Source organism: Phycodurus eques, chromosome 16, assembly GCF_024500275.1.
Source record: "Phycodurus eques isolate BA_2022a chromosome 16, UOR_Pequ_1.1, whole genome shotgun sequence".
NCBI classification, from domain to species: Eukaryota; Metazoa; Chordata; class Actinopteri; order Syngnathiformes; family Syngnathidae; genus Phycodurus; species Phycodurus eques.
In genome coordinates this window covers 13,887,638-13,910,206 of record NC_084540.1, presented here as the reverse complement: position 1 = coordinate 13,910,206, position 22,569 = coordinate 13,887,638, and the positions used below count along the sequence as shown (strand labels likewise).

The following is a 22,569-nucleotide window of genomic DNA, read 5'->3' as shown; positions in this document are numbered from 1 at the left end:
AGCGTAATGTTAACCGGACCAAAACTCATTGGACGGAATGGTTTACACGCGCACTTGTCCGTCTGGCTAATGTGTCCCCCCTCTCGGAGGTTAGTGGAAGTATTGTACTGTATGTGAGATTTTTGAATGGTTTTAGGATTGATTAAGATTGATTATCTTATTTATATATATATGTTGATTTATTATATTATTTATATACATATATATATATGTGTTGACATGTTAATTTAACGAGAAAAAAATATACTACGAACTTGACTGACTAATCTTCTGCCAGATCTACTGAGGTAATAGAGTTTTGTTTGTTTTTTAACATATTTTAACAAATAATTTATATATATATGTTAATTTATTATATTATTTATATATATATATATGTTGACATGTTAATTTAACGAGAAAAAAATATACTACGAACTTGACTGCCTAATCTTCTGCCAGATCTACTGAGGTAATAGAGTTTTGTTTGTTTTTTTAACATAATTTGTTTTATGTGTCGTTTCTGCGTATCTGTCGCACGTAAGTATTGTCACTCATTTGTACAGCTGCAGTATTACTACACATAACGGTAATCAGTTTCGAATGGAGTTCGTACCCAGTTGTCATATAGTTACAATGAATATTTTTTTTATCAAAAACACTTTAGGTCGTAAATATAACAATCAAATGACAACCAGTAACACAATAAGATAACATTCCCTTACCTTTGCACCTGTCTGGCTTGCAAGAATTAATTCTTCACATCCTCTAAAACTCATGAAAAGATATTGATTCTGCAGTAAAGTTTACAACAACAACAAAATCCTGTTATGTAGAAATGGATGATGACGTTCTCGACAATGCGTTTGCTGAGCTCAAGACAAGAGACCTCCGATTTTGGGATGTTGCTCAGATTGCTGCTGGAACTGGTCTCGCTGTTTACGCTATGTGGGTCGCAGTCCTCCAGCCAGGCTTCCGAAAAGTCCCATTGAGGTTACAGGTATTGTCTACTGCCTATTGATTAACAAAGACCTTATGTCATAGTATCTGCTTGAGAGACATCACTGGTTTTCTGAGCTGTTCTTGAATGTGTCCCCCAGGTACCGTACATACCTGCCAGCGGAGCTCAAGTGCACAATGTCATGACATTGCTAAGAGGTCGAAAGGGGGTCCTTGTGGATTTAGGATCTGGCGACGGTCGCATTGTAGGTGCATCACACCTGAAAATCAGCTTTATTTATACAGGACTTTAGAAACAACCACAGATGGGGGGGGAATGCTGTCAGATCTAACCTCTGACACCAAAAAACTCAGTCATCCCCAAAAAATTACATAAGTTAAAAAAAACCAAAAAAAACTTGCTCACACCAAAAATCCTCTCAAACTCACATGAAAAACTCACACACCAAAGCCTCTCACACACCCAAAAAACATTGACTCATACTAAAGCAACTCACACACAACAACAAAAAAGTACTCTTATTCACCAAACACACCTCCTTTTTTTGTCTAAATGAAATGATAAAATTGTGTGTGAAAAGAAACTAAAATGAAAAAAAATTCTGACATGCAAAAAGTCCCTCCCTCGGTCTGTTGCCAGTGTGATGCTTCAACTGGCCCTCGGGTTAACTAGCTCCCGATTCCAAAGGACAAATCCTTTTAAAGCGTTTTTGAAATCTGTTTCATGCATTCCACTTGACACATGTGACAGTGAGAGGTTTTTAGTGTTGGTGAGAGATGTTTTATTGTATGTGAGTTTTTTTCTTTTTTTGGTGTGTACTTGTCTGTGAGAGAGGTAAAAAAAAAAAAAAAAAATTTTTTTTTTACCTATATGGCATGTCATAACAGTGCATTTGATCACACAAATGAGAAATAGGTTTTAATTATTGTCTTTAAAATCTTTAAAACTAAGGTCTTGGAAGCATACCGACAAGGCTTCACTTCTGCTGTTGGCTATGAGCTCAACCCCTGGCTGGTTAGCTTAGCTCGCTTCCATGCGTGGAGAGCAGGTCATCATGGCAGCGTGTCCTACCGAAGAGAAGATTTATGGAAGGTTTGAAATTTGTTTTGCGAAACACACCAAATCACAATAACCATAATGATAGAAGAGTATATTACATTATTATACATAGAAAGAGTGATTGCACTTTGAAATCATTTGTTTGATGTAAAGTGCATTGTAAATACAATGTATTATTATTATTATTAAATGTTGGAGAGATGCTAATCTGCTCCCTTTATAACTGTCGGGGTGACCTTGAGCAAGGCACCGACCCCCCAACCCTTGCGTAAGAAGTGCAACACTGTTTGCCTGCCCCTTCACTCTGAAACTGTATCCCTCCTTGGATGCCTGCATCTACTATATGTGATCTGGTCCTCTGCATGGTGTGAAACGGCCAAAGCAGAGTGTAAATTGAAATTGTCTTTGAGGGATTATAAGTAGTATAACAACATTAAATATGATTTACTGTATGGTAATATTTATGACTGAAGATATTTACAGACTGCCTTGTTTGTCCTTACAGGTGGATTTGACAGAATGCAAGAATATTACTGTGTTTTTAGCTCCTAGTGTGGTGAGTAGATTTTAATTAAAATCTAAATGTAACACAGCTCATATAACTTCATCAGTGACTGTGTAAATGGGCATTAAATTATAATTGTCAGAATTGTAGTTGATATTATGTTGCATTGTTAACCTGTTTTTCTACTTAGCTTTCGCCTCTGCAGAAGAAGATGGAGGCTGAGCTTCCTGATGATGCCTTGGTGGTAGCCGGCCGTTTCCCCATCCCTGACTGGACCCCATGCAGAACTGAGGGACATGGTGTGGACAAAGCCTGGGCATACAACATGCAAGCACAAAGACGGCACTCTCCAACTAAAAAAGGTCCACAGATGGGGAACCTTGACAACGTATAAGACACTGCTTGATTGATCATAGTAGGTTGCTCTCCAGAAGGACACAACAGAAATATATTGTATGATGTAAATGTTGGTATTTTAGGGACTTTTAACTGACTGAATGGATTGTTGGTAAATCCACGTGTCTTACAAGGTCACTCTGTCTGAAACAACGTAAGTGTCATCATATTGTAGTGTCCAATGTATGGACAAATGCTTTCATGAGTCCTTTTTGAGCCATTTCTCTGAAAAAATAAATTATTCGCAGTTTTACGCCAAGATTATCCATATATTTTTTTTTTTTACAGTAGGTGCAACTCAGAGGGAGTGGTGAGCACGTCTGCCTCACAGTTCTGAAGGTTCAGGGTCGAATCTCGGCTCCGTCCTTCCTGTGTCAATCTTCTCCCAGTGCTTGCGTGGATTTTCTCTCTGTACTTGAGGTGACTAAGATTGTGAATGGTTGTTAGTCTATATGCAACATATTGACTGGTGACCAGTCCTGGGTGTATGCCGCCTCTCACCTCATGAATCACCTTGGATGAAGTCAAGCTCATTCGCAACAAATGCTGTAGAAAATTGTAGAGGTGGCAACAGGAGTCACTCTGTACTGAAGTAGAAGTACAGATACTTGTATAAAAAAGGACTTTGGTAAAAGTAGAAGTACTGATTTAACTCAAGTAAATAATCCATCCATCCATTTTCTGAGCCGCTTCTCCTCACTAGGGTCACGGGCGTGCTGGAGCCTATCCCAGCTATCATCGGGCAGGAGGCGGGGTACACCCTGAACTGGTTGCCAGCCAATCGCAGGGCACATACAAACAACCAACCATTTGCACTCACAGTCACACCTACGGGCAATTTAGAGTTGTCAATTAACCTACCATGCATGTTTTGGGATGTGGGAGGAAACCAGAGTGCCCGGCGAAAACCCACGCAAGCACGGGGAGAACATGCAAACGCCACACAGGCGGGGCCGGGGATTGAACCCAGGTCCTCAGAACTGAGGCAGACGCTCTAACCAGTTGATCACCATGCCGCTCAAGTAAATAAGAAAAGATAAAAAAGTAAAACCAAGGGTTTTTTTCATGATTGTTAAAACTGTCAGCATGACCTGACAGTAGTACATGAGTGAAATGAGCTGTGAAAAAAAAATCATCCCTCTTTCCCCCCCATCTTGTTTGTACCTCTAATTAGATGTTTAAGAAACCATCAAGCCCAAGAAAAACGACCAATCAGAGATAGAAGGCGTGACTGATGAGGTGCCAATCATTTCCCATGCACTTGTGGGCATTCTCATAGTGGGCACACCCCGCAGCCTTGTGCTGATAATGCAACAATACTTGTTTGTAGTGATGGTGAGATGAAGAGCCATGAGGCATCGATACTTTCATTCAACTGTGCCGGCACATGTACCGACACATCATTCTGAATCATTTACTCTATGGCGCCATCAAGAGGTCAATAAAATGTACTACAATCGAATTGCCACCTACAAAATAAGTGATAGGACCACAGTGAAACACAGTATTAGAAATAGGAATGCACTTTTGTTACTTGTAGTAGTGCTTGTAATTAAATAAAGTGAATTAAAAGCCCAATATTTGTCATTGGTTTTTATTTAAAAAAAGTAATTTCTCTGAAGAGCCAGGACTAAGGCGATTCCACTTTTTTTGTGAGGATTTCTCCTGCTTTGGAAAAAAATCCTCTCACAAGGCACAGATGAAGCTTGAGTGGAAAGGTACATGACAGCCAGTGTGAATAAATTTGGAAAATAATTTCTGCAGTCGGTCCTCCTTTCTGTCTATGTTTGGTTCTGGCAGGTATTTCTGTACTTCAATTGTTGCATTTACTGTCAGTGATGTAGATGTGGGAGTTTTACTTTGCTGAATGGATCTGTCTAGGTCAGGTGTGTCAAACTCATTTTTGTCATGGGCCACATTGTAGTCACGGTTTCCCTCACAGGGCCGTTGACTGTGAAACCATATAAATGTTTAGTCACCTCATTATTGCACACACAACAAATTGATGGATACCTAGTTTTGAAATCAGAAGTCAAGGATAATAGACAAAAAACACTCACAAAGAAGAAGTCTCGCACTGACCTTTTATTTTGGGCTTCAGGAGCTTTGCTGAAACTATGGCAGAATACCCACCTCCAGAAAGTTAAAAAAAGAAATCCCATCCCTCGTTTGCTTACAATGGAGTGTAAGACTGTAACACATTATTTCCCACATACGTTTGGGTGCTTTCGAGTGTATTTTTTGCTACATGTAGCAGGGCTTGGATGTTTTTCTTGTAAGATAAGGCTTCTGTCTTGTTATCCTACCCTATAGCCCAGACATATGACGAAGACGGGAGATTGTGGTCACATTTACTAAAGATGCCTGTGAATATTCTCATTCATCCAGGTCATTTCATTCTCAGGGCATAAAAATCGATCGCAACTGGCAGCTGAAACATTTTAATTTGAAAGGTAATACCGGATATGGATGCTTTACTGCGTTGAAGAACTTGACATAAACTGCCTTTGGGTGGTTGCTTTCGGCTGCAAAATAGGAAGTGGCAAAGTGAACACATAGTCTTTTAATCGAAACAAATTCCTGTGCCGCCCCAAGCTTAGAAGGGGCCAACAACAGGCAATATCGGGCTGAGCATTTAAATTATTCCGAAATTGTCAAGCAATCTTATTTTAACGTGCACGTTTGCACGCTTTTTTAAACTACTAACGGTTACGTCAAGTTGTCACGAGCAAGCATGTCTGCGTCTGGCAAGCTAACGAAAATGACGCCTTCATCTTTCTAGAAAAGCTAGTGAGTTAGCTACTGCAACGTTAGCATTTGGCTAAACTAACGCTCGCGTCACGATACTTGACACAGAAAGACAAAAAGCTAACTAGCGTTGTACGTGTTTCCAGGGTTGGGACCAGTGGTGGATGTCATCCAAAAGAAATGGTTTTAGAAAATGAAGGGGGACTGAAATCGCACGATCATGGAGAACAGCTTCACGTAGAACGCTTTATTCATCACATGCTTCGCGATCGAGAACGAGTGCAGGTTGCGCACGGTTCAAGTCGGTAAATGTTTTCCATTTTAGGCAAAGTGAATATCAGTGTTTTGGTCGTGGAATCGCGAATTAAAGCGAGCAAACCATGACAAATCCCCTTTGCGGTTACGTTCGCCATCAACACCTTAGCTAACGCTAGCTGCAGTTCTTGGCTAGCTCGGTAATTTAACGTTGTCTTATTAGTGTCATTAATCCGAGACTAACAGAACTGAAGGACACATCCGAGGCAGCCCAACATGGTGAGTACAAGTAGTGTACTTTTTCCCACCCTGCTTCTGTGGACATTTCCTCTTAATTCGGTTCATGCTAAAAGCTAATTAGGGTCATAAAGGCTCGTTATTCAGATCAATGAAACAGGAGGAAGTGAAAATGTTTAATATAGATTCATTTATTTCCATAAAGCCAGTTCCGTTTGGATATTAGTAAAGGCCCTTTGACGCCGGTGTAGTCGTGTAACGGTTTCAGGTATTTCAAGGGATGTGACAGCTAGGCCGTTTTCACAACAAGACGCCCATCTTGCAAAACTAAACACTTCCTTAGTCTTTTTGAGCCCCGGCAAGTCGTGGCCCATGTGAGGAATTTCGACCCGCATACCACAGGAGCGCCTCTTTAAAATCTTCACCTTTCCCTTATTTTATCGTTTTGATCATGTCCAATAATAATTAATACATTTTAACCACATTGTCAGCACTAAATTATGACTTGGTGTGTCCTGGCATTGTAATAAATGTTAGCAAGTACTGTACTCATTTGACTTAGTTTGTCGTGTAAGTCGTGCGTCAGAAAGGTTTCAGGACTGGTGTCACAAAAGATATATTTCAAATCCCGACTCCCAAGTTCTTCCCTTTCAAGTTATCCCCCTGGAGTCTAACACACTATCCCAGCCTTCACTGCCACACCTTCATGCACTCCTGGGCGGATTCTTTCAGGATTCACCACAGCTCTGTTGTCACGGCCATCTTGAGTCTGTTTGTTTTATAAAGAGGTCCCCTTGAAGACCCCTTGAGGTTGAGAAATGGAGGAGGAGGAGGGGGGGCGCAAGCACACAGTGCCAGGTCGGGTGAGTAGGGAGGTTGCTCCAGCACGGCAGTGTTCTTCTTGGCCAGGAACATCCGAATTTTTAGGGCCTTGGGTGCTGTTCTCATGGTGAAACGGCCACGAGTTGTCCTGCCACAACTCTAGCCTCTTCTCACGCATTGAACGAAGCAAACACAGCAGTCTTTTTAGAAGTGCTGTTTGATCGTCCATCCCATATTGAAGGGGAAAACACGTAGTTTGGATTTCAAATACATCTTTTGTGACGCAAGTCATGGACGTTTTCTGACACACCTATTATGTTGGAAGGATTGGGCAAAATCTATTACCCTATTTCTATGGAACTTTGTGAAGTGGACAACAGAATGCATACAGACAGAATAGTGTGCAGTTGCATACCTTTTCTGATTTGTGCACATGGGAAATTATGGCTCTAAATAAGCACTCACCAAAAAATAATAATGGTAGTCATAATGTATGTGTAGTGTTTGTCTTTCACTTCGTATCACCAAAATTAATTTTCGAGTTGTAATAATCATTGTGTTCACATGTGGACTGGTTAAATTTAAATTCCCCCTTAGTCACTTGTAAATAATATAGTTTGTAAGGTTTAATATAGAATCATTCCACTTAGGGCTGAACGATAATTGTCTTAAAAGATCACTGACTAAAGCGAATAGATGGCCAAGTTGTTAACAATGACTGCTTTTGTAAACTAGCTCATCTCTGTTTTCAGCCATGTTGTTAATGCAAACTACACTCAGCCCTAACTCCACTGTGGATTAATAAATGAATATGATAGATATTGATTGCTTATTACTTAACACATTCACTGCCATTGACAACTTTAGAAATCAAATATCCATGTTAACTGGGAAGGCTGGCAGTGAATGAGTTAACTCCATTTGAATAGCAATGTCTTGTACCTCTTGGTTACCTCTTATTGTTAAGCTCTGACTTAAATGTATTGATTTTGCGCTCTATGTTGGTTTATTATTAATCACCAGGCTTCAGAGGAGGCGTCTTTGCGTGCACTGGAGAGCCTAATGACAGAGTTCTTTCACAGCTGCACAACCAATGAAAGAAAACGAGAAATAGGTATGCGTGCTTTTCATCAAAGCTGATCGTTTGTTTAAACAGTGGAACCTTAAAAGTCAAACTTCCCTAAATCATACAATTTGGAGTTCATGCAAACAAAAATGTTCTGGAAAAACTTGAAGTTCTAACCAAGACTTCTTCTAAGCTCCACAGGTTTGTTTTGTTGTTTGGTGTTTTTTTAGTTTATTGTTTTTTGTGATGACACCACACTTACTGCAATATGGGAAACATTCTGGAAGATCAGTATGATACAATTAATTAAAATCCAACTGCATACACAAACAAAAGCATAATGACTAATGACTAGCAAGACAATGACGAGAGAAGCTTGCCAACAAACATTTCCGATACATGTCTGGCAGGGATGTGCTGAGGGTGAGTATTTTTACCAATGTAGTTTCATTTAGTTGACAGTACAGAATGTTAAAATGTTAGTTTAAACATTACCTCTAGAGTTATTAAAGGTTTTGTGACTGATTTGAGTCTGGAACAAATTTACTTTAGATAACTTTCTATGACACTTTTTTTTTTTTTATTATTATTATTTTTTATTACAACAACTTGTAATAGATTATGTTTGACTTTGCAGGTTCCAATGTACTGTTGTTCAAGTAAGACAGAATACAATTTAGACAAAGGATTATCTAAAAGGCTAAAGAAAAAAAGTCATCGTAAAACACTTTTCACAAGTGGTCTGTATAAAGCACATTGACAGAAAAAAGATCTACAGGATTTGGAGACCAATACGCTGGTGAAGTCATTTCATATGTTTTTAAATACAGATTAGATTTTTCACATCCTTACTGTGCTTATTTACTTTCACAATTGTTTGTATTCCTTTTGTAGTGCACTTCCTCTGCTATCTGTGTTCACAAATGAAGTGTCGCAGTACGACTTTGGTGGTCATTTGTGATCATTGCCACTTCCTTGTTTCTACAGAAGAGTTGCTGAATAACTTTGCACAGCAGACTGGAGCATGGCGCCATTGCTTGTTCTTCCTCTCTAATACCCAGAATGAGTATGTCATGATGTACAGTCTCACAGTATTTGAAGTAAGTTCACTTTTAATTTGTAGGGGGTTTAAAGTAGATCACCATGGCGAAGCATGTGGGTAGCGTGTCTGCTTCAAAGTCAAACGTTGGGGGTTCGTGTTTCTGTGGGTTACTCCGGCTTCCTCTCACATTCCAAAATCCTGTATGTTAGGTTAATTGCCCATAGGTGTGAATGGGAATGGTTGTCTCTCTAAATGTGCTGGGCGATTGAGTGGTGAGCAGTCCATGGTGTATCCTGTTTATCACCAGTCAACTCGGAAAGGCTTCACCTGTGATCTGAAGGCTCACCTGTGATCTGAACAGCATAAATGGATGTAAACTAATTACTTATGTTTCAGTTTTTTTCCCCCGTCATTCAGTAAAATAAATTAAGCAATGCTTGCTTAAGTGCACAAATCTGCAGTGTTACATTCTAAAACTGATCCCACGATGCAAAGACATGTTTAAGATTACAGATTACTCGTTATCAAGCATTCTGCGGAACACGTTTCACTCAGTTGTCATTGAACTGTCCTCTTGACTTGTAGAACCTGGTGAACAAAATGTGGATCGGTGTCGCATCGCAAGACAAAATGGAGATTCGCAGCTGTTTGCCCAAACTCCTACTTGAACACCACAAATCGGTGCCCTATTTCATCCGTAATAAACTCTGCAAAGTCATTGTGGACATTGGTCGCCAGGATTGGCCAATGTTCTACCACGATTTCTTTACAAACACGCTCCAGGTAAGCCCTGTCGATGTTCTTGAAGCCTTCTCCTATTGTGGGACTAATAGCACCTTGTCCTTTTCTATTTGATTTTATTCACTGCACATTGCAGAAGTACTCTTAATCATCAGATACTGAATCAAATGTCCAAAAATTGGTAAAACTGTCTTCACAGTACACATGCTTTTTATGTAGACTTTTATTTGGAGTACCTTTTTTTTATTCTATATTTTGCTTCCATATGCATTGTTGTGTACAAAAGGTTTGTTGTTGCCTTTTATGCTGAAAGTTTTGTATTTTCTCAAATACTGGGTCCACATAATTTATTGGAGTGTTAACCTCTAAGATTAATTAAATGCCACACTTCAAATAGCCTTCCACCCTCAAGATATAGAGAGGGGGTGCCCTTTAAGTTGTCACCTTCTCTATGAATAATAATAGGTCATGGTTGATGTCTTAAATGCAGTTCATATGCTGCCTGCACAGCAGACATGGCATTTATAAAGCTTACCATTTACTGAGTGGTTTATAGAAAGTACAGGCGCTGCTGTCTGCTGCTGAGCATTTTGGAACAAAATCTACTAACTTCTCAGAATTTATCAGAAAATTATTGAATTTTGGAGAAAACAAAAAGATCACATCCCTTGACAAGGCGGAAGAACGCGCACCTCTCTGGAAGGGTGGGGAAAAGAAGAGTTAGCGACGAGTTGGATAAAAAGCTTTTCGAGTGGATTTATGCCACGTGGGGAAAACACAATCAGTTAGTGTGGTAAGAAGCTAAGTGACAGTGAAGTGAAATCTGGCATGTTTGTTAAATTGTTTCTTAATACTGGTCATTTTCATAAAATTGCTTCGACTCCTCTCTAAACCTTAAACTGACCATTTTGACTTTGCACTTCAAGTATCTTGCCTCCAAATTGCTTCAAATGACTCATCGATTTTAGGGGGGGAAATTGTAACTTTTTTGTTTTTGTTTTCTTGTGTGTGATTTGTAGTTGGTCCAGTCCCCAGCTTTGGCACAGTTAGGCTTGGTAATGCTGAAAACCACATCGGAGGAACTCGCGTGTCCTCGGGAAGACTTGAGTGTTGCCAGGAAAGATGAGCTGCGTAAACTGCTGCTGGATCAGGTACCGACGGTGCTTGGACTGTTGACAGGTAAGCGTGACCATTTGTACTTTGACACATTGTACAATAAGGTCCCTTAAATGAAAGGGCTTCCTATATAAAGTGCTACCTTGACTCAGGAGTCCCCCAACTTTGCTTTGTGTTCAGGGACATCATTTGAGTTACAGTATGATCAAGCTCGAGATACATTGCTGCTCGAGTGCTGTTTTTTTTTTTTTTTTTTTTTTTTTTTTTTTTTTTAAATTTACTTGATTCTCTAAATTGCCCATAGGTGTGAATGTGAGTGCGAATGGTTATTTGTTTGTATGTGCCCTGCGATTGGCTGGCAACCAGTTCAGGGTGTACCCCGCCTCCTGCCCGATGATAGGTGGGATAGGCTCCAGCACGCCCGCAACCCTAGTGAGGAGAAGTGGTTCAGAAAATGGATGGATGGATGGATGGATGGATGAATACATAACAAAAAATGTTTTGGGGCTGGAATGGATTAATGGCATTTCAGTTAATATGAGCAAGGAAAATTCTATTTTTGAATTTGATATGAGTACATTAAGAAATAAATTAGGGGGTCAAGGTACTTGGGTATTTACATCATCTTTGGTCAGTGGGCTTAGTGCTGTTATATTAACATTGTACCTAGATTTACCTTCTGACGTCATTTTGTTAGGCATCCTGGAGACTTACTGGGACAAGCACAGCATCATTGCTTCCACGCCGCCACCTTCACCCACATCAGGAGAAAGTAGTGAGTGGATTGTCTCCAAGACTTTGAATGTTTTTTTGCATTATTATTATTTTTTTTTTTCTTTAAATAAATTGTACACAAGTGTAGTTGTGTGTTAAAAAGTGTATTTTGTGTCTCCAATATTCCAGTGGTACTTCTGGGCACGTTGTTTCAGGGCAGTCAGTACTCAAAGCTTCTCTGCCAGCCCATGGCAGCACTAGACAACGAGAGTCAGCAGCTCTGTTGTATTGTCCTGGAGTGCTTGGCCCACCTGTTCAGCTGGATTCCGCTATCCACTAGCATCACACCCACGCTGCTGGCATCCATCTTCCACTTTGCACGCTTTGGCTGTGATCTTCGCACGAAGGCCAAGTCCTTCATCTCCTCCACCTCCTCATCTTCTAATGGACACCTTAATGTCGGGACAATGCCACCCACGTCAAACGGTGGAGGGCGACAGAGTGAGGGCGGCAAAGTTGATCGTTCTCGCCTTGGCGTACTCGCCATGACCTGCGTCAACGAACTAGTGTCAAAGAACTGTGTGCCAATGGATTTTGAGGAGTACCTGTTGCGCATGTTCCAGCAGACCTTTTTCCTTCTGCAGAGGCTCACTCGTGAGAATAACGCTCATACAGTCAAGAGTCGGCTCCAGGAACTTGACGAGAGGTTTGTTTCAGACCACTTGCACAATGAGATCCAACAGGACTTTTTTTTTGGTTTCCTAGAGCAACTCTCAGTAGGATACAGTGCATTTCGATACCGCTGCAGACTACTGTAGACCTCCCACATACTCTTGTTTCAGCCTATGCAGATGCTCCTATTTTTTGAATCTTTTCTTTGTTTCTTCTTTTTCGGAGAGGAACCACCCCCAAAATGTTTATTGGCAGTTTATCCTCGCTTATTCAAGAACTTAGCTCTTTTATTTTGTATTTATTTATTTTTTTTGCAGTTATAATGGCTGTCAATTATCCACGGATTTTCACTATTTGCCGTCCAGCCCGGTCCGTATTCCCCGCGAATAGCGGGCATCCACTGTACAGTAATAAACATGAACACTCTGTGACAGTGTCCATCATAAACAAGCAATATAGTTGTAAACTCAGTTCTCTTCGATGCAGCTCTCGCGTGGTTGTGGCCAGACAATTTATACTACTCACAAAGTTAGGGATATTCGGCTTTTGGGTGAAATTTCATGATGAACCTAAAATGCAATAATTTTACCTTCTCTAAACCTTTCAATGGACATGTCCAAACTGTTCAGTGTTAGTTGCTCTTCTCTAAAAAGCTGAAAGACAAAATTCACAAGTGTTTGATCCATGAATTGACCAATACATTTCCAAGGATGGCCACTTCCGTGCCTTTCCGCGACTCTTCCAGTCTCTCTATATCTGTTGCAACTGGAAATGTAGTGGTCGATTTATGCATCAAACATCTGTTGTGAATTTTGCTGTTCGGCTCCTTGCTGTAGAACACCAAGTAGTGCAAAAAGTATTGAAATGTGTAACTGTTGGACATGCATTCAAAAGTGTAGAGAAGGTCAAATTAAGTTGACCTGTAAAGGTTATAGTGCTTTTTATTTATTTACCTTTAAGGTTGTGCTTTGCTGTTATGTAGCGGTCCGTCTCTCAACAAGCTTGTTTCTCAACATAATCACATGTTCATCAGGTCAGTCACATGTCATTCTAACATCCTCTTTTAGTTTGTATAAACACATTTGTTTTTTACCCTCCTTATCTTTGAATTCTAGGCTGCACTGTGGATTATGTGGTTAACATGTATGCTTCACAGTCAAGTTTTCTGGGTTTAAATTTTCAGGCTGACCTTTATGTGGGGTTTTTCCCAGGTATGGCTTCCTCCCACATTCCAAAAACACGTTCGCTAGGTTCATTGAAGACTGTTAAGTTTCCCTTCGGTGTGAAAGGGAATGTGAATTTTTGTTTGTCAATGTGCCCTGTTGTGACAAGTCCAGGTTTACCCTGCCTCTTAGTCAGATGGAAAAGTCTCCAGCTCACGTGACCTTGAACAGGATAAGCGGTAGAAAAATAGATCGATGGATCTGGAATTCTATGTAGACATCAGTATTGAAGCTCAAGTTGATCTTATGTTAAGCAACCCATTCCTCATGACAGCATTTGTATGCTCACTTGTCACATTGTCGTCTTGTCAGATGAAATTTTAATGTAATAACTTTGGAATCTGTTTCGTTTTTTCTTTTCTATTACAGTTACTTGGAAAAGTTCACAGATTTCCTGCGTCTGTTTGTCAGTGTTCACTTGAGGCGGATTGAGTCCAGTCCTCAGTTTCCAATTGTAGAGTTTCTTGCCCTGCTTTTCAAGTACACCTTCAACCAGGTAAGGATCATTGCAATGTTGAGTTGGATGTTTTCTTCTGCAGGCTTGAGTGGTATCTATTTTCAAATGTGCCCAAGATTTTGGCTGGGCCTTGAGATAACAAGCTTGGTTCGTTTTGTTGCGTTTTGCCCCAGCCTACCCACGAGGGCTACTTTGCCTGTTTGGATATATGGAGTGTGTTTTTGGATTTTCTTACAACCAAAATCAAAAGCAGACTTGCTGACAGAGAAAGTGTTCTCAACAGGTAAACTGTATCCAAAAATATTTTCATCCTCCACTCAAGTGTGAGATGTGGTTAATTTTGTTTTATGTATTGTTTGGTTCCAGGTACAAAGATGCCTTAGTTCTTCTGTTGAGAGAAGTTCTGAATCGCATTCAGTTTCGATACAATCAGGTTCAATTGGAAGAACTGGATGATGAGACGCTGGATGATGATGTAAGAGCACGCACTCCAGTTCATCATTGCAGAAGAACTTTTAAGTTGTCAATGTAGCACTTGAATGTCTTAATTTCTATTATTTGGTAACCACAGCAACAGACTGAATGGCAAAAGTACCTGCGTCAGAGTCTGGAGGTAGTTGCTAAGGTGATGGAGCTGCTCCCTTCCCATGCATTCTCTACTTTGGTAAGAAATCTAGATGTTTTCTTTCATGTGCGTGGATTTGCTTAGATATTTTCTTGATCAGCTTTTGGTAAAACTGAGGTTTGACACGTGTTTTTGTTTTTTTGGCATGATTCTGTTGGGCAAGTGAGATGTTTTACACCAACGCATCATTTGTCCTGTTGAGATGGCTTGTGTAAAATTCTGTCGACAGTGTTCAATATAAATACAACCCAACAGATTTGTTAGGAATTTGTTAGGAGTTTCCTTTCAGGATTAATATTTTCTATGGCGTACTATACTACAAAAACAAATGGGGTGCATTGATTGTGAATGAGATTTGTCAGTGTCTTTTTTTTTTTTTGGTAACAGATTGTTTCTTGTAAAAATTTATTTGAATGAAAAAGCAAGTCCATTGAAGCTAAATATCAGAATAAAACAATTTATGTTAAATACTGTATATGGTAATTAGGGCTTGTTTATTATTATTATTTTGTTTTTGTCCTAAGTTTCCCATTCTTCAAGAAAACATGGATGTGTACTTGGGCCTGCAGCAATTTATTGTCACCACTGGCACAAGTAAGAATCCATTCGATCAGTTACATCATCATGTGTGGTTGTGCTCTGGTTCCTATACTCAAATGTAATATCTGCAATTCCAGGTCGCAGGCTAAACATCACTGCTGAGAATGATTGTCGCCGACTTCACTGCTCTCTCAGGGACCTCAGCTCCCTTCTCCAAGCTGTCGGGCGCTTGGCCGAACATTTCATCGGGGAGATTTTTGCATCACGTTTCACTGACGCGCTTGCAGTAGTTGAGAGGTCTGTGACATCCTCACTTTCCAAAACTTTAAAACTTGATTTTGATGACGTTTGACCTAAACAGTCAGTCTGCACAATTTTGTAGCTGCCTGCATTTTTTTTAGGGCAGGGTCTGTTATCTGGTTATTTTGCTTAATTTAACCAAAACTAACTTAAAGTATAATTTTTTTTCAGGCTTGTGGACGTGACCTGCTATGGGTCTCAGACCAGCTTGTACGACCTGGAAACCGCAGTGCCTTCTGTTCTTAAACCAGACCTCATTGATGTGTAAGTATTTAAAGCAAGACGTACACACAAGTTCTATTTCAAAAAGTGTGCTTATGGTGTACTATTCATACTGAAAGGTATTTTTAATATTAGATTAATAACCTGATTACCTTATTCAACTACACCATAAATTGGGGCTAGGTGATATGGCCTTAAACTAAAATCTTTTTTTAACAAAAATCCAATTTCTAATCTAAATTTTTTTCCCCTCCTTTGCTTGTATAACAAGCCCATGACAATTGCGTTATTCAAAAGAAGTTTTGCTGTTTTGTTTTTACCCCTTATGTAATTTGCTTTATTTTTCAAGATACCAAAGAAGCTTTGAAACATCTTTTTTTCAAGTTTTTTTTTTTTTTTAACTTGCATCAACTTCCACAGAAATAGTGGAAATACATATTTTATTATTTGTTTATTTGTTTATTTTATTTATTTATTTATTTGACAGATAATGTGCAAGTATGCCCTTACTTCTGGAAAAAATATTAAAACATTTATGTCAGCATGTTCTGTAAAAAAAAAACATTTTAAAATATTCATCATAATCATCTATTCAACTGCATGGCTGGGCTGGTCCATGTCGAAACGTAGTGACGTATCCCATCAAGTTCCCACACATTCTTTTCTCATGTAGACTTGTACAGGTGAGCCAAGGTGACTTCAGCAAAATATTTGCGGCTTGCAGCAACATACTTTGTCAAATGTTTTTAATGTCAATAAATCACTGCTTATTCAACATATAAATTGTCTTTGGAAATGTTCAGTGTGAGTGACTCTGTGATTACCATCCACGTGCTCCTTTCTTTTTATACCAAAAACAATGTGAAAATGACTGCTCATGTTCCATCCATCCATCCATCCATTTTCTATACTGCTTATCCTCACTTGGGTCACGGGCATATTGTCCATTTCTTAGCGGGAATTAAACGCTAGTTTCTTTAAACAAAAGTGACTAGAGGGGTCAAAAAAGTCCCTAGATTTGCAACGCTGACTGTTCTTTTCTGAACTAGCTCCTGTTTGCAGCCATGTTGGTACAAGCAGTGGACATTAGTGAGCATGCGCTTTGAACTATGGAAGCCGCTGTGGGGGGGAAAAAATGGTCTTCCTGAACACACAAATAAACCCTCAAGTTATAAAAATCGATTAATCTCAAAGCTCTACCGCAAATGTTCATTAAGCACGAAGTGCAACCTAAATCTGGAACTCATTGCTTATATTTATGTGTGTTGCAGACATGCACAAGCCCTTGCAGCTCTGCAAGCCTACTCTCATTGGCTTGCACAGTTCTACAGTGAGGTCCACAGTCAAAACCAGAGCCAGTTTGTCAACCTCATCACGTCTGCAGTAGATGCCAGTAGCCCCCTCATCACTGCGAAGGTAACATTTCCTGACTGCACTTAAACATGTTTCCCCTCTGGTGTTTAGACGAATTATCCAATTGACAGTTGTCAAAAATTCTGTCTTCATTCAAAGTTATGATTTAGATATTGATTTAACAATGTTTGATACAGTAGTCGCTGCAGTGTAGAACTCCACCACATCACACTGAGATTTTCGTGATACCGTACATCAGTACAGTACTCCTACTTAAAACGTAAAAATGCTCTAATATTAAACGGGTACTTCCACCAGCTTGACATACAGTACACCTTAGGGGGAGGAGCCACGTTAGCCCTGTAGCGAGACTTGGAGATAAACATGGGTGACAATACTTGAAGCCGACCTCAAATTATGCTCAGCTCTGGCAGCGCCTGAGGCGGCCATCGTGCAAGCCGTCCATCAAGCACAGAGTTTAGGGGCCCCGTTGCCCGCTCTGCTCGGCTACGGCTGAGCCAGGCGCGCTTCCATCATGAAGCTGTGGCGTGGCATGTATAGTAAAGAGAACTAAGCAAAGGTTTAATTATCACTTTAGTTTTCCTGTCACCGTTTTATTTTATAACTTGGTATTTTCAAGAAGAAGTCTTGTCTTTTTGCTCTACTGTGTAGAGGTAACATGGCATCCATATTGCTAATTGTTTATGGCCACAAAACTCTACTTTTTTCCTCTTTGATTTGTTGTTGTTCTCTTATCGGTGTACTCCTTTTACTTAGTGCCCCCTTGTGTGCAGACTGAGATGCCTCATAACTGAAGTGCCTTGTGTTACAGGCTACATTTAAGTGAAATGTATGGCAAGACTGTTGTTAAAAACATGCACTGGGTGTTAAGAAATTCAGTAATGGCAACTTGTTACTCTTACCATGTTCAAGATTGTGTTTTGTATTTTTGAACAATATTTGGTCAGAATAAAACACATTTTCATCACTATTCCAAGATGTAATGACATTATCAAGTATCAGTACTCTGCATCAGTGAGTACTCAAATGTATGTACTTATGAGCACTTGTACTAGGTAAAAAAAAAAAGTGCTATTGTGCATCCCTAATTAAAATAAATTTTAAAACTAAACCTAGAATAATAATGAATACCTAAGGGTTGTGATTTGCATTCATGTCAGCTTCAGAATGAAACTAGTTTATCATGAATCATAAAATTTACTCAAAGAGCCCTCTATTCATATCATTCATTCAAAGAAAGAAATCCAAATATTTCCTGGGTGAAAAAACAACATGTTAAATATTCGTATTATTGTTGTTGTTATTAATTAATTAATCAATGCCATTGTTGTGTGCAGGTACCGGAAAAGTTACTGCTGTGTGCGTGCCATCTGATGGTTTCCATAACCTTCACAGTGCGTCCTGTGTTTATGGTGACTTTGCCTGCGGTTCAGAAGATCTTCAACCTCATTACTGAGAATCAGACTCGCAGGCTCCCACTAGAGGTAAATGCATGTTGCCTCCTGTGCAAATGACCATCTCTGACTCGCTTATTTACGGCAATCGATCGGTTTATTCTCACTTGTATTTATTTGTGTGTGCGGTTGCATCGCTGCAGGCTCACTTGCTAGTGTGTCGGGCTTTATCCAACATGCTGCTGCTCCCATGGCCAAATCTACCAGAGAATGAGCAGCAGTGGCAAACACGGTCCAGCAACCACTCCAGCATGCTGGCGGCCCTCACTCGGGAATATCGCATGTTAAGAGGGACAGTGAACATAACTCCACGGCGACCTGAAATGCACGACTGTAAGTTATTTGTTTTCTCTTTTACCGATTGATAATGCTTTGTCCTGTCCTTCATCTGGGTTTTGTTGTTGTTGTTTTTTAACCAGTGAAAGCAGTGATACAGCAGACCTTGCCTGTCCTCAGAGACATAGTGGACAGCATATCTGGAGAGTCCACGAAATCCCGCCAAATCTGTTACCAGAGTCTGCAGGAGTCGGTCCAAGTGTCCCTCAGCCTTTTCCCAGTGTTTATTCAGCAGCCAGGTCAGGGCGTCTCTCTCTCTCTACTTGTTAGTGTGATGCAAAGGGAAAAAAATTAAAATGTCCTCTTCACCTCCCTCACCCACCACGTGATGCAGGATATCTAAGCTACAATTCAAAGCAGGCCCACAATCCTTGACATGAGGCAAATATGGTTTTATTGATATCACTTTTTATTTCAGATGTGACGGATGAGATGTTGGCATTCTTCTTGACGCTCTTTCAAGGGTTACGAGTCCAGATGGGTGTTGCCTTCACAGGACAAATCCTCCAAACATTCCTCAGCTTGTTTACCAGGTTTAAGGATCTCTTTTTGTAGTTGTTGTTTTTGTAATCGTCTGTGCTGTCCAGATTAAGGATAGCCATTCAAGCAGCTGTATTGGTTGACATGTTGAGACACAATCTTTAGTCACTTCTTGGAATGGTGATGTCATGCCGCCTGTCTATGTTTTAGGGAACAGCTGGCTGCCAGTATTTTGCAGGAGGGTAGCGCAGGGTGTCGAGTGGTACAGAAGTTCCTGAAAATCCTGCAGTTGGTGGTACAAGAACCTGGTCAGGCTTTCAAACCGTTTCTCCCCAGCATTCTCTCTCTGTGCATGGAGCAGGTGTACCCAGTTGTGGCAGAGGTCAGTTGGCTATTTGTTTCCTGAGACTGAATCTGCTTCCGTTCATGAACGTGAAAGACCGACAGTCATGTAATTGAACAACATTTGCATTGTTCAAAACTGGCACTAGTGTCATTTTAGTATTGGAAAATTGGAAAATGTTTGCTAATTCTGAATCTGACTCATATTTGACAGCGGTCTTCCCCTGATGTCAAAGCAGAGATGTTTGAGCTGCTATACCAAATACTTCACCAAAACTGGAGATACTTCTTTAGAACTTCTATTCTAACAAGTGTCCAGAGAGGAGCTCCTGAGGACGCCATGGAGAACGAGGCCCAGTTCACAGCTGCCATGCAGGTATTTATGCACATCTATTGTCACTTTTAAATTGTGAATAAACCACAAACTATGATTCTAAAACACTTGAATATGTCAAACTCATCTTACACTACCTTTAGAAATAAATGTCTTGAATATCATTTGATTTTACATGTACTGTATGTTACCTTCACAACCCGTAAAGAGATCTACATATGCATATCCCGAAAGCTGCTGATAGGTGACCTATGTTGGGTCCCAAAGAAAAAAAAACTTGTATAACATGTTCCCAGCACAGTGGAAGCTGTTATAACTGCAGCTATTATGAACCTATTCCAAGTTGGACACAGTGCTGTAACTTGAGCTTCATTGTCATGATCAGGCTTTTGGGCAGTCTTTCCTGCAGCCCGACATCCATATCTTCAAGCAAAATCTCTCCTATTTGGAGTCCCTCAACAGCAAGCACAAGTTGTATCACAGAGTAAGCAGCACCAGTCATGCCACTAATAAGTTATGACTCCCACATCTTTGTCCAGCTGATTCATGCTCTGTGTCCCTCTAGAAGCTTTTCCGGACCTCGATGCTCTTCCACTTTATCAACGTGCTGCTGCAGGTCCTTCTCCACAAAAGTCACGACCTTCTCCAGGAGGAAATCACCCTGGCCATTTACAACATGGCCTCTGTGGACTTCGATGCCTTCTACTCAGCCTTCATGCCAGAGTTCCTCAACAACTGCCAGGGTGTGGACACCAACCAGCGAGCTGTCCTCGCCCGCAACTTCAAGATAGAACAGGTAAGAGGAGACAGCTTCAAACTACACTCCCTTGTTGGAGTTTAGGTTGACATACGCATGCATAAAGTACACTAACATTTCTGAAATGATTGCCTTTGATCATAGGGCCTATGATCAAAGGCAATCATTTTAATCAACTTTTGATTTGTTTGAATTGATAATAAAAATGTTCCATTTAAAACACAAAGGTGGTCGGGCCAAGGCCGGACCGGTTTTTGCTATACCAAACAGCACAATGAGATCAGAAACACGAACACCTTTCACATGTTCAGCTCATTCTTTTTTTCAACCGTAATATGATCATGCTTCCTAATAGTGAACCCATGCATTTGAGAAGTCACTTCTTCACAGATTTTTCTCTGGGGGCCGTGGGGGGACTTATTCCTTGTTGTTAGCTGTTCTTGTGCTCAGGCTAAAGCAATGAAAGTATTACTTTGGCACCATCTTGTGACATTTTGTTGTCAAGAAACTATCTTGAAGTCAGTTGAGGTGTTTCATTTAGACAAAAAGGGCTTTGCCACCATCTTTTGGTATCTATAGGCAATTATAAACTTTTGGGAGGGGGGGGGTGTCGATTAGGATTACTTATGGATTTTCATATTTTATAGCAGCTATTATGAATGTATTCAACACTGGGTTTGCAGGGTTCACTGCAGTCCTATCACGAGCAGTTTTTCAGCACTGCAGCACAACTGAGCGCCGCTCCACATGGATGCTGACTGTTCACGAAGTGAAGCATAGTTTGTGATCCGAAGCAATATTTGTTCATAAACAGTTCGTCATTCGTCATTAATGAACAGCGGTTCCACTGTATTTAGAAATATGACTATGGTGTCCAAATTAACGCCACTTTGCTTTCTTTCCAAAGGACCTGCCTTCATTCACTCAAAGTGTGCAGCGGCTGGTGAACGACCTTCGCTACTACAGACTGTGCAACAGCAGCTTGCCCACTGGCACCATTAAGCTATAGCACGGCAGAACCACTTCACGATGCATCCAGGACGTTCAAGGACTGCCTGTGCTGACCACTTTGCCCAACACTCCAAACTCTGCTTTGGCTCACATGTTCAAAGTTGTAGGAAGGTTGAGGATGCTGCTGTTTCTTTGATATCTACTGTAGACATTTGGCGCATTGTTGTTGATGATAAAAGCAGCGCCCACCGTGTCGCCAATGATTCATTGGCAGGAAATGTTAACCTGGTCTGCAGTTGGTATTAGTTTGCCCCAGACCCGGACCAGTCTGAGCCAGGCCTTCTTTCCCACGCTGGGACTGAGCACTTTTAACTCATTTTGAGTTTTTAAAATGTTTGCTTTTATTCATTTATGCCTTCAGGTTTTTTCATCTCCAAAGGAGACGGACTCTCAACTTAAATCTTTCACATCATTCCATTCTGAAAGAAAATTTGCTTGATTTAATAAAGTGCTTTTTTAAAAAAAAAAAAAAAAAAAAAAAATGTTTGCTTGTTAAACAGTTATGTTTATGTTCAATTCATTAGTAGTAATTATATTCCACCAATAGTAATCATACTTTTGTGTCTCAACATTTACGCAACCCTGTTACAAAAATCTTCCCCACCTAGAGGAAGAGGGGAAAAAAGTGAGACAAATTACTCAGCAGATATGACATAATCAAGCTGATTGCTCTGACTACGGGTAGCCCTACGGTAAGTCTGTTTATTTTCCGTATTGTGTCAATAGTTTCAGGTGTGATGGAGTGTCACGCTAACCAACGTAATACTTACTCTCATCAGTAAGACTTTTTTTTTTTTTTTT

At 40.2% G+C, this 22,569-nt stretch overlaps 2 protein-coding genes across 5 annotated transcripts; both read left to right on the top strand.

Annotated features, from left to right (window-relative positions):
* The first annotated feature begins 33 nt into the window (after positions 1–33).
* antkmt (adenine nucleotide translocase lysine methyltransferase) lies at positions 34–4,478 on the top strand. 3 transcript variants are annotated; one of them, XM_061701452.1, is made up of 6 exons: positions 34–287; positions 816–979; positions 1,080–1,184; positions 1,892–2,032; positions 2,505–2,555; positions 2,695–4,478. In XM_061701452.1, exons 2-6 carry the CDS (start codon positions 818–820, stop codon positions 2,896–2,898), a joined length of 663 nt encoding a protein of 220 aa, XP_061557436.1. In that variant the 5' UTR covers positions 34–287; positions 816–817; the 3' UTR covers positions 2,899–4,478. The 3 variants fall into 3 exon arrangements, with proteins under 3 accessions (XP_061557436.1, XP_061557438.1, XP_061557437.1); XM_061701454.1 differs by having other exon boundaries at positions 56–89; XM_061701453.1 differs by lacking the exon at positions 34–287 and adding an exon at positions 327–451.
* A 926-nt stretch (positions 4,479–5,404) lies between these two features.
* On the top strand, positions 5,405–22,215 carry xpo6 (exportin 6). Of its 2 annotated transcripts, XM_061700337.1 has the most exons (25): positions 5,405–5,690; positions 5,795–6,182; positions 7,986–8,076; positions 9,016–9,128; positions 9,656–9,853; positions 10,831–10,990; positions 11,625–11,702; positions 11,831–12,347; positions 13,906–14,032; positions 14,167–14,276; positions 14,360–14,468; positions 14,565–14,657; positions 15,143–15,212; positions 15,296–15,455; positions 15,630–15,722; positions 16,952–17,096; positions 18,392–18,538; positions 18,652–18,841; positions 18,928–19,083; positions 19,263–19,377; positions 19,535–19,706; positions 19,881–20,042; positions 20,386–20,484; positions 20,566–20,796; positions 21,665–22,215. In XM_061700337.1, exons 2-25 carry the CDS (start codon positions 6,180–6,182, stop codon positions 21,764–21,766), a joined length of 3,441 nt encoding a protein of 1,146 aa, XP_061556321.1. In that variant the 5' UTR covers positions 5,405–5,690; positions 5,795–6,179; the 3' UTR covers positions 21,767–22,215. The 2 variants fall into 2 exon arrangements, with proteins under 2 accessions (XP_061556321.1, XP_061556320.1); XM_061700336.1 differs by having other exon boundaries at positions 5,405–6,182.
* The last annotated feature ends 354 nt before the right edge of the window (positions 22,216–22,569 follow it).